This window comes from Lolium rigidum, chromosome 7, assembly GCF_022539505.1.
Source record: "Lolium rigidum isolate FL_2022 chromosome 7, APGP_CSIRO_Lrig_0.1, whole genome shotgun sequence".
Lineage (NCBI taxonomy): Eukaryota > Viridiplantae > Streptophyta > Magnoliopsida > Poales > Poaceae > Lolium > Lolium rigidum.
Window position 1 is genome coordinate 3,758,102 of NC_061514.1, and position 18,682 is coordinate 3,776,783.

Consider the following 18,682-nt stretch of genomic DNA (forward strand, 5'->3'; position numbering starts at 1 on the left):
GGTCTGTAATTGGATTATAAATTTGTCTTCCATTGTAGCACTCCCAGTCTTCGTGCTTGTACACTCAATTGCAGATAACTTGAGGCGGGTGTATTTCATTGTGCAAGACGCGCCGGAGGTCACCGTGCTCCTCTCTCTCTCTCATTAGTGTGGACCACTCCTATGTATTGTACCCGTATCCCTTTGTCTCTAAAAAATCCTCAACTGTTGTGTGGGGCCCACCGCATACCTGGACCAATGAGAGCCAGCTTTCCGGCGGGTGCACATGCCCACCGGTTCAACTATGGATTTTCCGTACAAGTACCATTTTTTAAGGGAGAAATGAATTACCTAAATGTGCTGTCAAAAAATTACCAGGAAGAACAACAGAATTGATGAGAGATCATTTGTTAAAGGTTACAGGAGGGCCAAAGTGCATCTACGTGCCAACCGGTGCACACGTCGACTCGATCATGCGTGCGTGATGTGCTACGAATGAATTGGGCATTTGTTTAAAACAAGGTCAAATAGTTTCTATTTTTTGATTAAAAAGGGGTTAGACTGTTACAAAGCCCCAGGCCTGGGGCAAATCCTAGGCACAAACAAAAACCTACTTTCGTGGCATTACATTACTCAGAAGCTTTTGCATCGACCAAAGACCAAAGCCACACCTCAGCTTTTAATCTTGCCACCATCATAGGGACGGTCGACGAGTCGTTTCAGAACACATGACCACTTCTCTCTTTTCGAATTTCCCATGAGACAAGCATGGTGAGAGAAGCCATGGCTTGCCCGAGGATGTTCCACCATTCTTGAACGGAATGCCACATGCCACTCCCTTGGTGGAATATCATGTAGATCAAGTCATTCCTCTAAACATTCCAGTCTGCACCATGAAGGGACATTTGAATAGTAGGTGTGCGGCAAACTCTTAGACTTGGTTGCGAAGCTTGCATAGGCCACAATTTTGACATCCTCTCCACTCAAGCCAATCCGCCATTGGCACTCTATTATGTAGCACTAACAAAGCAAAAAAGATCTTGCACTTTAGAGTTAAACCTTCAAATTGCATCTTGTACGGTGATACAATCGAGTAGGATCCGTTGTCTCGAAGCAAGTGATGGAGTCTTGGGTGTCATCATCAAGGAAAAAAATAGTGCACTAAATGAAATAGCGTGATCGTTCTCTAAACGCTATGCAAGTTATAACGTGCTAATAGCACGCTATTTTTCAAAATAGCGTTTCACAAAAAGAATAGAAAATTGACAAGTACAACATGTCAACATGTATATCAAGAATTTCATCAGCTAAAAAATGTCCATAGTAATACATACATAACTAATTAAACAATTTTAAATGGATTATATCAACACGTTTTTCCTTCCTATCATAGAAGACAAAAGCTATGTAACTGAATTGAACTAAGAAATACAGAGCCGAATTGAACTAAGAACTATAGAGCCAAACCATGGTATCTACGGTCTGGATACCACGACTGAACTACCTCTAGTATTGGTCAAGTTAGAAGAGAACATGCAAGGATGGAACTAGATATGACTGTCGCGTGCTGCGCAAGTGGTGGTGGCCTGACGGCGAAGACTAGCGTTAGATCGAGCTCTTGGTCAAGACGCGTGTCATGTTGTTGATTCTGGTCGGGACATGCCACGCGGAGGTGGCCGGGCGGAGCTGCAGGAGAGTGGCGTTGCAGCTGTAGCCGCCACCGCCGCGGCACGTGGGGGGTCGAAAGTGGCGAGTGGCGACTAGTTGGTTGCCGAACTAGGGTTGAGTTGAGTTAGGTTGGAATATGGGGCTCATGGGATGCCGCTAGTTCCATAACTTTTTAACGCGCTATAACGCTATAACGTTGCAAGAAATAGCGAGCTTAGCACCGCTAATAGCGTGATTAGCATCATAGCGAAAAAATTATGCATATTCACCTTTCAAATACGCTATAGCGACGCTATAACGCCGAAATAGCGCACTATTTTTTTTCCATGGTCATCATAGATCGAAAAATTGCAAAATATGTTTGGCGGAGAGGCCATTTTGAACATTGATTTGGGAGACCCAAAAGTTTTCGTCCAAGGCCTTTCGAATAGTGCTCTTTTTCTTGTGAGAGAGTCCAAAAAAAGAGTGGTGAAATATCTCTAGGCCAACCCCCGTCAAGCCATGAAGGTTCCCAAAAAAGGGCCTTTTTCCCATTGCTAATGGTTTCCCTTGTGGTGTCCGCAAAGAACTTGTAGTCGTTTCTTGTGCAGGGATTTTCCAAACCAATCCAAGGCTTTGCATCATCCCAACTCCAACCAAAGCTAACACAATGGAGAGCCGCAGGAAATTTATTGAGGTTGAGAATGCCAATACCTCGTTTTTTTTCCTTAGGCTTGCAAAATAAATCCCAATTAACCTTGCATCTGCCATCCGAGACCATCATAATCGGCGCAAAGATAGGCTTTACTGATGCTATCAATCTTTTAGGGGACCTCCAAAGGGATTTAGAGAAGTAGATGACCACACTAGTAAGCACCGCTTTGATAAGGACGGTGCGGCCGGCCATAGAGACATGCTTCCCAATCCATGTGACAAGGTTTCCAGCAACTTTATCTTCGAGGCATTGAAGGTGAAGAGGGAGAGTGGTAGGCATAGTTATCTCATCAGAAAGTTTGCGCGATTAGCCATGAAGGATTGGAGAACCTCATCAAGGTATATGTCATCACACCGAATAGGGGCGACTTGGCTTTTGGAGCAATTGGTGACGTGGTCGGTGATGAAACCAACCCAATATAAAGTAGATCCCAAGAAGATGATATCCTCCTTAATCGTCTTGATAAAGATTGCCACATCATCAGCATAAAGAGAGGTGCAAATTGTAGGATCTCTCCTCCGGAGGGCGTGAAAAAGACCTTGGGAAGTGGCTTTGCAACAAATGTGATGGCGAGTGTCAATGGAAAGCACAAAAAAGTGGACAGAGTGACCCCCTTGCCTAGGCGGCGTCCCATGCTTTATAGGATCAGTAGCCACACCATTATGGACCACTCTAGAGGAAGCCGGGGATAAGAGGGAGAAGACCCAATCTCAAAACTTGCTTGGAAAGCCATTATGCTCAAGCATATCAATGAGATAGTCCGAACGAACAGAATTGGATGCTTTCTTGTTGCCGAGCTTGAAAAGGTAGATTCGGGGGTTGTTTGTCTTGTGGAACCTCCACGGCAAGTTCCGCACATACAAGAAATTGTCATGAATGCTTCTTTTCTTGACGAATGTGCTTTCGGATTTGGATACAAGCTCACTCATATGGCCATATGGGTGGGGGTGGGGGGGGGGGAGCCTTGGGGGCCATCATTTTTGCAACGTTCTTTGCAATGGCATGGATGAGACTAATTGGTCTAAAGTTATTGATGTCATGGGCCCATTTTTTCTTCGGAATGAGAGGAATATCAGTGGAGTTGAGCAGATGGAAGTTTTTGGTATGGAGGCTTGAGAAATCATTGATGGCATCCATGACTTCATGCTTTATTATGATCAGTAGAGTTACTTTATTACTTATTAATTAAGCTGGTGTCTTTCTAGTACAGTATTACCATTTCAATCGAGGAGTATATCGGTCTAGCAAAAAAAAGTTCGTACTTGCGGTATACTGATATGCATCTGCCGTGTCACCTGCAAAAGTGTCCAAGGTGTTCGTGGAGTCCCGTGCGTGGGACGGTGGGAGCACCTGCTGCAGCAGTCTAATGGCTTCTCCGTCTCAGCTCTCAGCTCACGTCGCTCAACCAGTATTCATTTTTGTTTTCGCATTGTTTCATTCCATTGATCAATCATCGCTCTAGTATTACCATTTTGAGAAACAATTCAATCAGACGTAGCCATAAATCTCCTTCAAATTCTCCTACAATTGAACAAAATTTCACAATCTGCATCACGACCACATAAAAGATTCAACATTTCAAAAGATTTCTATGATCTGAGGCTGCTTTCTACACAACAGCTACCGTAGGTATGTCAGCAACAACATTGCAGATAACAGGTTCTTCATAGGTAAACAAAAGTCAGCTGGTCTACAGATGTTCAATCTCATTCACCTCCGACCGCTGCTGTAGTAGTGCCTGTCATGCCAGTCCCTCTCTCGTTCCCTTTCCCTATCTCTTGAGTGACGCGACATCTCCGATCCTGAGCTGTGCTGCCTGCTCGAGTACGCATGAGGGGTCCAGGTACCCTCCTCACCAGGCGGTGGCGGTGGGTTGTCATAGTAACCGGAGGAGCTTCTCCGTCCTCTGTCCGAGTGAGACCGCACGAGACCTGGGGTAGCTGGTCCGTGGTCATAGGGATGGTACCTCGATGAAGAGTAGTGCTCTGCGCCAGGAGGGCCTCTGTCCCTCGAATCCGATGATGGATGGTGGTGACGGCCCGAGGAGGATTGGGGCGGGGTGCTGCCCCACAGCCAAGGGTCGCCATTCTCTGGAACCGGTGCATTTATCCCGGGGAACTCGACCGTCATCTTCTTGAGAGGTGGAGATGGCTCGCCTTGCTCTGGGAGCTCTCCCTCCTCATGCTCTGCTTTCACCTCCCCATCCCCAAATATGGTGATGCCAGAAGGTTTATCTTCGTCTTCCACCTCATCTAACAATCGCAATCAGACAGGGAGCAGCAAGACTCAGAAAACGAGATAATCTTTAATTATGGGGAAGTAAAGGGCACTCCTTACCTAGGTAACCTGGAGGATAACCTAATTCCCGCATTCTGTGCAGCCAAGGAGGCGGATCATTTTCCTGCATGGATTGGGATACTCTCAGCAAAAACATCTGGAGGTTAATATTATAGTGGCAGTGTTTTTATTGATTTCTAAGACACACGAGAATTGTCGGTTCACAAAACAGAACTAGTGCTCTAGCAACAAAATGGCATTGTAGAAAAATAACTAAAGCCCAACAACTATTGGATACGAGATTCTTGTAAGTTATTATGGCACTAACCAATAAGACGTCCAACAAAAATGTTTTTGTTTTGTGGAGAGAACATCAGAGGCAACCAGCTGATTACAACCTTCGTTTCATGAATTGCTATAAAATCTAATTAATCATGGTTGACAAAACACTTGGATTAATAAGTAATGGTGTTTGTTCATCTACTATGGTACGAAAATTCAAAAGAAAATGAATGCTAACAGATGATATTAAAGCTATGATGGCTGATGTATTGAATTTAATCAACTAATATTTGATTTCAACACATGCATGACGCATCATTTCATTAAGCTAACAGGTAAAAGTCAAGATAGGCCCTTGAATCTCACGATTTATATCTGTAGACTGTTAGATGCTGATACAAAAGGAGAACAGACCAGAAGACCAAACAAAATCAAGATGAATTAAGCATCAACAGTAAAAGAAAATCCATCACTTACCCTGAGCCCTAAGCATTCTCTAGTCTCAGCTCCCAGGACTCCTGCTTTCAGATCATCAAATTTGCCTGGAGTTTTCTGGTAGTACCGATTTTGCCCACGACTAACATTGGATAGGTTCCTTTTCGAGTTGTGCTGCTTGCGGGCATTGCTAATTGCAACATGGTCACGAGGCTTCGGGCAATCCTTCAGGGCATGACTATATGAACCACAGTTGAAACAGCGAGAATCATCCTTATCTTGTTTGCTGCCAAAGAATCAAGGGCAGTCATGTTGCAAATCCACGTAAAGGTATAATACTATATTTAGACATTAAAGACGAGAAAGACCATCTGAAGACAAGAAATGCCAAATGTAAGTAAACTATGAGAAAGATGGTCACAGGCCAAGAAATTGCAAATAGAAGTCTATGTCCTGAGAAAGAATGAAGTACGTTTTCTTAAGACATCACAGGTAGTATAAGGAACTCTTGCCAGGGCCAGAAAAGGACAAGGTTTACCAAAAAATAAGTAGATCTAACATTTGAAGTCATTTTCAGACAGTGGATGCTAAATATAAAAAAAAATACTTTCGAGAAAACAAACTATATCATTTAAAAACAAAAATGCATATCAGCTCCCATGATCTACCCATAGTTCAGAATATATTGATATCAGGACAATGCCAATGAGAAGGTTTTGGAAGCTGCACAAAGTTAAAATTTCTACACAATGGACAAAGATTATTTGCAGATCACATTGATGATCAATATATAATGAATACACTATGAAACGGTAATAATCATCAAGACAGTAATCAAGCAATATGCTAATTTACAACTATGACGGCCGTCACAGCCCAGACCTGAAAAGGAGAAACCAAGAGGGGTAATAGGCTCAAAGGTGTTTCTGAACCCAGGTGAGGGCAAGCAACATGGCCAACATAGCCCAGTATATGCAAAGAATTAATAACACGTACCTTTCAGTGTTTGATGGATCACCAAGAGGAGTCGAACCCAAGGTAAACTCTCGGTTGTACAGTGGCACCGCACCATCATCCACAGCAACATTTCCTCGTGCTTGGCTATCCACCCAAAATGACTTCTCGATAAGCAAAACAAAAGGTATAATTATTAGATTTCAACCAGCTCAACTCACGAGATATAAGATAATTAAGACCTCTCCGCAAAAAACAAGATAATTAAGACCTAAAACCTTATGTAATCTACGAGATTTCCTTGTCCTTGTACGTCACATACGCCTATCCTGCTACAGTTACTAACAAGTAACAACCGTATCCTGAAGGGATGCAGGCCATATCCAAGCAGTTAGCAAACTAACTCATCTCTATCTGATACCTTCCTTCTTTTTAGGAAAATCATGTGCCTTCTGTAGTGGACAAGCATGTTGCTGCCTTAAGCATGTTTCTGCCTTAGACATGCCGGCTGGCCAGGGCCCAGGCCCAGGGCCATAACATGAATATATTCGACACGTAGAATGCAGCATCTAATATCATGTGAAATGCCCTAGGAATATTATCTACCAAGAAATCAACAAGTGAAAAAAAACTAAACCCTCAGAATGTGCAGAACTAAATGAAGGGTTTCAAAAATTACAGCATAGCGGCATGTCTTCAATGTGCATTTTAGTGAATGAATTTAATTTCAGAAAGAACGACCAAAGTTTTGTAACAGCAGTCCCATACTTCAAATGGAGCATTGATCTTCAGACTGAGCATAGGAGAGATCAAAATGGTTTGCTTATACATACCACAGCAGATCTCTCTGAACCAACATGTAATGCTGGATAATAAGTCTCTTCACCACATTCCAGGACCTCTTCCACCGAATCCTGTCATTTTTCACAACCAAAATAAACAATAAATATCAAGAAAGGAGCATTTTCTCTTCAGCATTTTTATAAAGGATATCATAGTCCCATTTTAGTCTGTTGTAACCTACTAAATTTTTCCCTCTACAGGTCACTATCTTCTTTTATTGACCTGGACAACAATTATATTTTAGCAGTGAAGCAATAACGATAACACCAAGACATCTAAACCAGCTACCCAAAGGTTGCTCTACTGATGGAACATGAAAGATATTAATATAAGAAGCAAAACTAATTCATCCATGACCATTTTTTTATTAACCTCTTGTGCCCATATCTTATCACTGGAAACAGCTCTCAATTAAAGCATTGCCTGAGAGCTGCTGGCATAGAAACAAGGATTATAAAGTTGATGCAAAACTACCATACCAGCAAAAAAAATAACATAGTTGTAAAGAGCAGTACCGTCAAAGTGTGTTGCTTTCTAGCTTGCCACTCAGACCATTGTTGCATCAGTTCCATGAGCCTCCTTTTGCTTTCCCTGGAATGTTGAGAAAATAAAGGGTAGCACTTAAAATGGAGTTCTAAGATGTTTCAGAAGAATAAGTAGATTAACATATGTAACGTACTGCATAGATATTATTTGGAAAAAAAAAACAGCTCATGTTTAACCTTGTCAAGTTGTTGTAGATTACACGAACAGAAGGCTCGGCTGATTCCACTCGGGCTCTTTTAACTCCTCTTGTGGCTAAGCACGCAATATCAAGGAACAAAAACATCTAGCAAATGACCTGATCGGTAATAGCAATACAAGTCTGCGATCCTGCCACTCTTTCGATGTGAACACAACTCACAGGATTCATGAAAATGCAGAAACAGATGGGCTTCCAGATAACATGGACATGCTTGCAGGAGTACATTACTAAAAGATAGAAATTAAGAACAGATAAACCATTCATTGCGAGGATACGGCTTTCATCGATAAAGGCGCTGCTCGAAGCGTGAACCTGGGGGACAATTCCAGGCCCATTACCCTTGTCGACTCCAACTGAGACAACACCATGTAAAGTCTGTAGTAGAGCTGGTACGCTGGCCTGGGCCTGAACAGGGGCATCAGACGTCTGACGCTTCACAATGACCTCGCCGTCATCTGAGAGGTCCATATCCTCGACTTGCCCTTCTTCGAGATCTATAATCTCATCGGAAGCCTTTGCAGCATCCACTCCGTTTACAATCAGGGGTTCAGCCTGAAGGTCACCGCCCCCCTGTGCATCTTCAGCACCAGCTTTGCAAGCGACCTGTCCTTCTTCTTCAAGATCTGCGATCTCAACGGAAGCCTTGGCACTATCCACGGTACTAGGCCTGTCTTGCGGTTGATGCTCCGATGCCAGAGGCTCCAGCCCATTCGCATCCACGGCGTTGGTCTGGTCCTCCTTGGCGTCAGGCTCGGACGCGAATTGCCCCTCTTCAAGATCTATGATGTCATTAGCAGAAGCGCTAGGCGGTTCGGATGCCACTGCAGTCGCAGCCAGGGTTTCGGTCTGACGGTTGCCCTCCTCTTCGTCGTTGGGACCGAGACTGATGAACTCCATCTTCTTCTCCTACAGATTCACAATCCGCAACTGAACAGCGGCTGGTATCATCCGGGCATGCGCTCAATCACCCATAGGCGCGGATCTGGGTGGTGGAAACGGTGGATGTCAGTGCGGCTGAAACTAGCTAGTCAAGTGGATCTCGGATAAGAAGCGAACGCGTACCTCGGATAAGACGGCGATGAGGAAGGAGGAGGGGGAAGGGCGATGGTGCGTGAGAGGCGGAGATGTCTGGCGGCGGGATTGAGGCGGCAGCGGCGGCGCTAATTAAGGTACGGCACGGCGGCGGTGGTTAGGGCACGGCGTGGAAACGGCTATGAGGTGGGAGAAGGGGAACGGCGGTGGCGGCCGCCGGCCGGCGACGGGCGCTAAGGCACGGAACGGCGGCGCGCTGGGTGGGTCTGGGTTTGGCCGGAGCGGAGCGGAGCAAATCACGGTCAAGGAAAGAAGATAAACGGAGTTTTGTGTTGGAGTGACAATTGAGCATGTATACTCGTATTTCGGGAACCCCGGGTGTAGCCCGGTTTTTTTATTAGTACGAGTAATAAACTTCAAAACTTTTTTATTTCAGGTTTTCAGAAATTCCAAAAAAAATATTTAGAGATAGACAATTTTGTACTTCATGAATGTTAAATCTTCAGAACGAAATACTCCTACATTATATTTAGCTCTCAGTAAAAATGACAAAATTTAAAAAGGATAAAATCGAGACTGTATGGGATCGTATGGTTGCCATTCTCAAAATTCAGGCATACGGAGGCATATTATCTGCGGGCATGTTTGGTTGCTCCGGTTTTCGCTGCATTTATAAAATTAAGCTTCGTAAAAGCTGCAGGAGTTTGATGTAATATCAGAGTCACGTTGAGCAACTAGATTGGTTGCTAACAAGACCTTTTGAGCACCCTAGCAGAAGCCTATGTTCAGTTGTTTGGTTCATCATTTTTCTGATTCACATTTTTGGCATGCATTTAGTTACGAGTCGTTTTCTGCATACGGTTACCACGTTCGCTTCGTGGTGACCTTAACAAAATGATCACCATTTCACATGATGTGTTTGACGGAATAGTCAAGTAGAGCAACATAAACATAATTCTAGCAGTGGATTAGATTGTTGCGCCATGAGTCCACGAACAACTGCTCGTGATGCAACATAAGTTCATCAGCCAAGGGGTTAGTACATACATCCTCGTCATAGCTAGCTACCACCAAAAATATACAGACTTGGCATCAGCTTTCATCAAACCTAGCTACTTCCAAAATGTACACCATCGCCATCAATACCAGAACAAAGCACCACAACAAGAATCCACTACTTGGGCTCCTCAAATGTAGTACTTCTTCAGGAAGGCAGTAAACCAGGACATCATGCACTCATGGCTCATCGCAAGGTACCTGGTGGCATGTGGCTTGTGTTCAGGGGCGGATCCAGGATTTGAGCATAGGGGGGGCTAGGAGGCGACGAAGACAATAACCATAGAAGAGATATAACACGAAAAATAGCAATTTTTATAAGTGTATACTATGCATATTAAACTGTAACAATATACTGCAAATAAAACTAATTTCCACTAGTTTGATTGTAGATCTATGAGACTACGACCGGGCCTATAAAACAAGTCAATAATCTCATCAACGTCGATACTTGCAGCTATGTCCTTTCCAATGTATACCACCATTGCACGGAGCAATTATTCGATTTAGTAATCAAACTGGAATGTGATTTAGTAATACTGCAATACATACCTTGGTGTGATCTGGCTAGGAATTAGGGTGTGGCGGCGCGGCGCGCGGGACGGCATTAGGCCCTAGTTCTCGTCGACAATTATCAGAGATTGCTTGAATCTTTTGCGCCGGGGATGCTCAACCAGGAAGAGAAAGTCGTGTGCGGCTATACAGCGGGCGAGAAGGAAAACTATAATCGTCAATCCAGCAGATTGGATCGCGTAGAGCCGGGAAACCGAATCGATCAGCAATATGTGCAATCGTGCATCAAACGATGACTTCTGTTTTGCCTGGGCCCTAGGCTAGTACCTAAGTGGCATTGTGGGCTTTGGGCATTGACTAATTGCTGCCGCCTGAGCTGGATTAGAAATTTAGAATTAGACCTTGGGCTAATGGCCGGAGTATTAAGGCTAATGCATGTATATACCTGGCCCCTGCTACATGATGTTGGGGGTGGCGGAAGCATAGGGGGGCCTGGCCACCGCTCGCCCCCCTTGGATCCGCCTATGCTTGTGCTCCATGAGGTGGCTAACAGCACGGTGGATCGCAGTGGGAGAGATGGGTTCTTGTGGAACATGCCCGCGTAGATCATCTTCATCCGAGCAAAGTTCGCGATGGGCTGGTTGATGAGATCGCCGCTCCTCAGGTGAGTCTGCAAACAAGAAGATAGTTAGTTCGTCTTGTCATACATTACGATTGAGTGCATGAATGAAAAACTAGGTGCATTGATCGAACTTTGATGTGGGCAAAGTAGGCATCATCGTCCATCATGATTGTTGTGGTCTCTTCCACCGAGTGCACGCTCTCAAGCCGTTTGACCATGCTCACATGAACCCAACGTGCTCTCTAGTGCCTAAGATTGTTGTAGATCTGCTATGGTGCAACTACACGGCCACGATACGTGAGATCAAACTCTGCAATATCCTTCACGTACTTCCCCTTGAACCCAAGGTTCAGTGCTCTAACCTCTTTCTTGATGAGGTCACACACCCTGTTTAGGACGAATATGGACCGAGCTGGTAGCCATGCCATGATGTTCTTCTTCGTCAGCGGTAGCACTCGTCAGGAACCGGTCTGTAACGGAGCGGCACCGCTGCCTCCGCTTGCAGCACGGAGTTCACAGACAGATCTAGCTAATTTTTCTTTTCCTACAACACAAATGAAAGTACTGGAGCACAAATTAACAAGCTCTTAGAACATAGCATGCATCAAACATCTAACAGGCAAGCATATTTATGAGCTGTTACAACATAGCATGCATCAAATACCTGAGAGGTAAGCATACTAACAAGGTCTTACAACATAGCACACATCAAACACCTTGCAAACAAGAACAATAAGAAGCACTTACAACATAGCAGCATCAAACACCTTGTAGGTCAGAACACTAGTAACAATCTTGTTTGCCTGCTGGCATGTATAAGTTCAAAGTTGGTACAAGGAGAGCGCATATACGTTGTAGAAGTAATCCTCGTACCAACTACTGCACTTATACATGGCATACACATCAATGAAGCTCACACTTCGCAACAAACACAAGCAGAAGACGTTGATCTGCCACTGCTAGACGCTTCATGAAGAAACTACAGATCTAGCATGAACTAACAACCTCCAAATCTAAGCAAACTAGCCAGATCTAAGCAAACAAGCTTGGCCAAACAAATCTAAGCTAGGGTTCTATGTTACTCACGTCGATCTGACACTCCGAGGAGGCGGAGGAAGTTGACATACTGGCGAGGAAGAGGAGGATGACTTGCTGCGGCGGGGCTACACCGGCCGAAGAAGATGCTGTCGCTTACCTGCTTGTCGTTGAGCAGCTGCCCTGGATGGAGAGCTCGAAAGGGGGAAATGGTGGCAAGCGATTTTCTGGTAAGGCACGACGGTGTAAATAGGGGCGGAGTTTCGGCGGGAGGTGAGCGAATTCCTCCCGCAGGATTTCCCCGTACGCGCGCGAGCTCCCGCCATCCCTCGCTCGCACGAGCTTGGCGTAAATTTTTCTCCACGAGCGCGAGATGAGCTTGGCTCGCCAGGAACGCCCGAATCGAGCGTACCTATTCATGCGAAGCAGAGAAGCGGAAAAGCGTGGAGATCCAAACTGCCGATTCTTTCACGATCGAAGGCGGGAAACCACTTCACGAGCAACCAAACTAACCCTTCCATGCAGGAGGCGTAACTGTGTACACATAATGCAAATAATTTTCCATTGAGATTGACCACGCTTATAGAAGAGAACTTTGAATCTTGCAAATAAGATTTCAAGATGTATTAAAATAAAGGACTCTGTAGCCCAGGAGCAATTTATTCGCTCTTATCTTTTTTACTATTGTTCATCCTGCGTTCCTTTTTAATCTTCTTGTAAATGCCTTTCACTGGTAGCCTTGTAATATTTAATGGAAAAAAATTCCTTGATTGATTTTATTGTCCAAGTAGTCTTCACCAAAATTTTGGCCTACAAACAGAACTTTCAAGAGGCAGCAGCCTCCTCATAATGCTTCGGAACAAATGAGTGTTCACCGCCTGCTCTTGTTGTAGTATCATCCAGAAGGCTTTTGCTTGCCATTCCAACACACTAAAAAATGATCTTATTTGAACAACAAAAGAATATATGGCATGTTTGCACGGAAAATCCATAGTTGAACCGGCGGGCATGTGCACCCGCCGGAAAGCTGGCTCTCATTGGTCCAGGTATGCGGTGGGCCCCACACAACAGTTGAGGATTTTTTGGAGACAAAGGGATACGGGTACAATACATAGGAGTGGTCCACACTAATGAGAGAGAGAGAGGAGCACGGTGACCTCCGGCGCGTCTCCGGTGAGCAACCGCCCCACTCCCCGATTTTTTTCCGCGCCGCGCCCAGCTCATGCGCACCGTGGGGCCCGCGCCGCAATCATGCTACTGCTGCTCGTCGCGGCGCCCTCCGCCGCCAACCTCCACCACGCGGAGGCGAGCACCATGGCGAGGCAAGCTTGAGGCGGGGCCGGTGTCGGGGACATGTGCAGCGTCGAGGTGGCGTCGTGGACGGGCCGACGTCGAGGTGGCGTTCGGGCGAGCTCGGGATGGAGCCAGCGTCGGGGACAGGGGCGGCGTCGAGGTGGCGCCGGGGACGGGGTGACGTCGAGGTGGCGTACGGGCGAGCTCCGGGCGAGCTCGGGATGGGGTCGGCGTCGGGGACAGGGCGGCGTCGAGGTGGCGTCAGGGATGGGGAGGCGTTGAGGTCCGAGCGAGCTCGGGACGGGGCCGGCGTCGAGGTGGCATCGGGGACGGGCAGTGTCGAGGACGGGCGGCGTCGAGGTCCGGGCGAGCTCGGGACGGGGCCGGCGTCAGGGATAGGGCGACGTCGAGGTGGTGTCGGGGACGGGCGGCGTCGAGGTCCGGGCGAGCGGGCGGCGGGCGCTTGCCGTCGAGCTACGGCATGTGGACGAGGAGTAGTTGGCCGTGGCGCTCTGCTCGCGTACGAACTGCTCCCGACCTGCTCGCGCATGCGGACGACGAGCAGGAGGTCTACCGCGGCCGCGCCGACCTGCTGGAGCACGCGGACGAGGGCATCGGCAACCCTCCGTCTCCAACGCCGCCGCCTCCCGAGCTGGACGAGGCATGAATCGATTTGTGGGGATGGGGATTGATGGGGCGGGGAGAGGATAGAGAGGCCCCACACAGGTATGCACGGTCGTTTTGTACCTGTACATGGAAAACACCCATACAGCAATGGACCCCACGCAAAAATCTGGACCAATCAGAACCTGACTTCACCCAGGATCACATACCGCCCGGTTCTGAAAGTTCACTCTCTGCACTTGCTATTGCCTGCTTGTACGGAGTATTTTTTTTTTCCTTTTGCAGTCAACATTGCTCCTCAGATAAGGGTTTACGGCCAGGCCTGCGTTGAGGGTGTAGTCTAAAAACATCCACTACACCACGGTAGGATTTTAGGGGCACTTTTATGTGCCCTTAAATGTATAAATTGTGCCCTAAAAACTTTTAAGGGCACATAAAAATGTGCCGAATTTACTTGCTACTCGGAAAGTATTAAGGGCACTTCAAAAATGTGCCCTTATAGGTATACATTTGAGGGCATATTTTCAAATGCCCCAAAACATTTGAGGGCACATTTTTTAAATGCCCTGAAAAGTCTAGAGGGCACATCAAAATTGTGCCCTGAAAACTTTAGAGGGCACATCAAAATTGTGCCCTGAAAAATTTAAAGGGCACAACAAAATTGTGCCCCGAAAACTTTAGAGGGCACATCAAAATTGTGCCCTGAAAACTTTTAAGGGCACATCCAAAATGTGCCCCAAAAACTTTTAGGGATACATCCAAACGTGCCATAGAAACTTTTTAGGGCACATACAAAATTCGGTTTACAACAATAACAGTACACAGACCTGCAGTTCACAGAACAAGAATATAGTTCCTGCAATTTTGGCAGGATTAGAGATTGAATTATACAGTGCCTGAAACTTTCTAATAATTCATAAAAGGAACATGAGCATATTAACAGAACACAATGTATGCCACGGGCATTATAATAAACAGCTGGTATGCAACCACATAGATCGTTGGCCGTATTACAGAAAAATGACTTAAGAAATATGGTACAAGCTAACTCTAAAAATGACAAGCCTAGGATGGGAAGTTTCAGAGCATCTTTATTGCAAAGGTCACATCAGCAGATTTTGGAAACTTGGTCTTCTCAAGCCTATGATGGAAAAACAAGTTTCTGAACATCTTTGTTCCAATGGTCACATGAGTAGATTTGGGAAACATACTGCAAAATTAACAAAGGATAACTCAGAATAGGAAGTTGCTTGTATAAGTATAGAACTGCCATTTTCTAGGAAAGATAAAACCAAGTATTTACCAAGCCTCATGCAGAAATGCAAAAATTCCAATAGGCCTCAGATGAGCAACAATGCATAATGTTATCCAGAGCAAATAATGGACAGAAAGACAGCAAAACAGTACTTGAATCTATCCCAAATATCAATTACTGAAGCCAAGATGATGCAACAAAGCAAGGTCTAGTGTAAGCATGCACAACTCCAGACCAAAATGCACAAACTATTTCTAAGTTACACATCAAGAAAATTTGATCGATTGTTCTACATGTGCAGAACAAGGCATGTACCTGCTGGCTCGACCCATCTGGACCTGCCGTCGTTGACGACTACTACTGATGGAGATCGTCCTCGTCCCGTCTGACCACTTACTCTCCTCTGTTTAACAGCCTTGAAGCAACTTCCCCTGCAGTGTTTGAATCAACATCAGTCTGGTTCTCATCCAGATTTGGAAAACTAAGATAAGTTGAATCGGCAAAAACAGAGATATATTTATACTTCAATTGACTTGTTTGTTGCACATGCTTGATCTATATTTAAAGGACAGCAACTTGTCACAAGCTATCCCAAGAACGATTAAACACAGTACACGCAAGTTAAGTTCGAGAAACAGTGGTCTTTTGAGTAGTACCTGCCATGCTAACTACACTATTCATGAGCCTCTGATGGCAAAATATAGTACCCCTTAAATTCAGATCCATGGCATAGAATTTGAGTAGGTATGCTCAGGTTTTTTCATGAAATTGTCATGCCTCGAGCTTCCTACAAATGAAGGGAGACCGAACAAAGCCGAATTTTAATGTCAGTTGTTGTGCTAAAATACTTTTGGCTACATGCTAGTACAGTTTAACAGATGATAACATATCCTTATGTGTTTCTATCCCTAAAAACATATAAAACTCTTTGATGCTTGATGAAAAAAGAAGAGAAATATGGTAATAATGTTGTGTCAATGAAAGTACTTTCCTTCAATTCATCTTAACATAAAGAAAAATGAAAAATGACCACTGACTGGTGTCTCTAGAATTAATGTTACCTCATATATCACCTCTAACTATATCCAATTTTTGTCAGGCTCAATAAAACAGTTTTTTTTTTACCTAATCTCACCTTGGATCAAGATCACAGTCTTGATTTCAATCATTTCATAGAGGTAATGTTTTTTTTTTGTATAGACTCACCTAACTTGATGGCTATGACCAGGCGAGCAAGTAGACAGCTTCACAGCGAGGCAGACAGATGGGCACAACGATCAACATAGAAAATTGATCCCATTGAGAGAAAAATATCCAGAGCCACCCAAGAAATAGAATAAACAGACAAGAGACCGCGAAAAGTCATGGATCTGCAACGTAAAATACATGAATACCAAATTAACATGAAATAAAATCTTGGAATCATATGGACATCTGTGTGAATCAATTGATATTTCAAATTTTATTGGTGTATTTAATCTCAAGTTTCTTTAATTGGAGTATCAATAACTCTTACGGCCATGGCTCAAAAGAACAAATATCATCTTACAAACCAATGGTCTGAAGTACAATATCATTTTGGTATCAAAGGAATTCAGCATTAGGTGGTGATAATAATTACCTAGTAGATTAGACCATTGCAAGAGTTAATTTGACATCAACCAGCAGTCACCGTTTATAGAACACAACAATCGTTCCCCGTTCCTTGCTGCGGAAATGCAGAATGCAAAAGTATTAGCATGTATTGATCAATATTTGTTCAAGACACAAGTGCAGTAAACATGTTTTGAATTATTGTAGCTATTTTTATACTCTTAGAAAGCTTTATAAGCCTCAAGCTCCAATCGATTCCAAAATCATGTGTGGTGGACAGATACCGGCGAATAGACTAAGAGGTGATCATTTCAATGGGAAATTCGAAATAAATTTTGCAATGAAAAGATTAGAGATAAAAAAATATCGTTTCAGGGCATCATCTAAATAGGTTTCCTTGTGCGTTTTCACTAATTAGTCACTGCTTTCCTTTTCCCAATCTAGTATTAAGGTACTAAGAAATATGAATCTCAGTCTGAAGATTAACAACGAAACCAAGGAGGTCATCTCAACCCATTATAATGACACGTAAACTTAACTGGAAATTAACTTCAATAGCTTATGACTATATAATGTATAGGACATACCGTGTAAATAGTTCAGAAAATATTGTAGTTATTGGAGTATCTGTTGTGAACAAACAACCAAAATGATTCCAGCAGATGATTGAGAAGAAAAAATCCGACACCTGTAACCAATGGTCCAAAGCTTCTCCAATCTGCTACTTTCTCTCCTCAGTTTGTCTGAAGATCTGTATAAACAAATCACAAAAGATATTAACATTCCTTCTTATTTGTTACTCCATCAGTGAAGCAAGATATTTCATGAATCATTTTATACTATCACATGCTCTCCACACATAGAAATATAATTGAAGAAATTTGGGGGTTACTAAGACGACTATACCAACTAGAACATTATGAACCGGATAAGAGACGGTCACTCCCAACCAATATTCTGATGATCTGAAGAACAAACTTGGGGTTGCCGACCATGGCTCAAGGGAGAGAGCCCAGCCAAACTGCTGGGTCTCGAGGCTTGTGGCAGGTAGCCTCCACATCCGCCTTATGCAAATACATAGTAACAGCTTCCTCACATCGAAACCCACCACGAGGATGCGGCCCTGCTCAACATCGATGCCCACCACCAGGACGTGGCCCTGCTCAAGCATCGATGCTTCCTTGCTCCACATCTAAATGATCCGAACTCTGTGACAACAATACTAAATGATCCTAGAAGGTTCTAGAAGCAAACATACTCGACAACCAGAGACGGCATTGCACTAACCATATCTCAAATTCTGAACCACATACGAACCAACAAGGCCAATGGCATGGCAATACGCATATCAACACCACTGCTACTGTAAGATTATTCGACCAGGGGCACTGGGCGCAGCATGTTACTCTCCAAATGACGAACTAGCACACAGTGCACACTATTTACACACCACCAAACAGCAGAATACTTCCTATTTCTGTAACAACACAGCAACAATGCAACAAAGAGAAATTACCCAGCAATCTAGGCAGTAAGCATTTCACCATGAGGCATGAGCACGCAGCTCATACGGTCACACACCACCAAACAGCTGGACCAAACAGTCCGTCTTGTTGTCCCTGGAACAATCCTACGGCAATACAGCCGGTAAAAACTTCCCAGCAACCAGGAATAAGATCACCACGGGCGCGTTGATCCTACAGGGAGACCGCCCCTAGAACCCTAGAGTGTGGGATTCGCGGAACAAGCGGGCCTAATAGCGAAGCCCGAACATCGCATCCG

The 18,682-nt window shown here is 44.6% G+C and overlaps 1 protein-coding gene and 1 long non-coding RNA gene across 2 annotated transcripts; both read right to left on the reverse strand.

Moving 5' to 3' along the window:
* Window positions 1-3,832: 3,832 nt before the first annotated feature.
* On the reverse strand, window positions 3,833-8,920 carry LOC124677230. The gene is made up of 8 exons (XM_047213226.1): window positions 8,153-8,920; window positions 7,855-7,930; window positions 7,648-7,723; window positions 7,123-7,203; window positions 6,332-6,453; window positions 5,378-5,621; window positions 4,679-4,742; window positions 3,833-4,593 (listed from the first exon to the last, which is right to left on the reverse strand). Exons 1-8 carry the CDS (start codon window positions 8,772-8,774, stop codon window positions 4,052-4,054), a joined length of 1,827 nt encoding a protein of 608 aa, XP_047069182.1. The 5' UTR covers window positions 8,775-8,920; the 3' UTR covers window positions 3,833-4,051.
* Window positions 8,921-16,510: 7,590 nt separating this feature from the next.
* On the reverse strand, window positions 16,511-17,831 carry LOC124679401. Its single transcript, XR_006994970.1, has 3 exons — window positions 17,488-17,831; window positions 16,929-17,015; window positions 16,511-16,677 (listed from the first exon to the last, which is right to left on the reverse strand). It is a non-coding gene; the product is annotated as an uncharacterized LOC124679401 (long non-coding RNA).
* Between the last annotated feature and the right edge of the window lie 851 nt (window positions 17,832-18,682).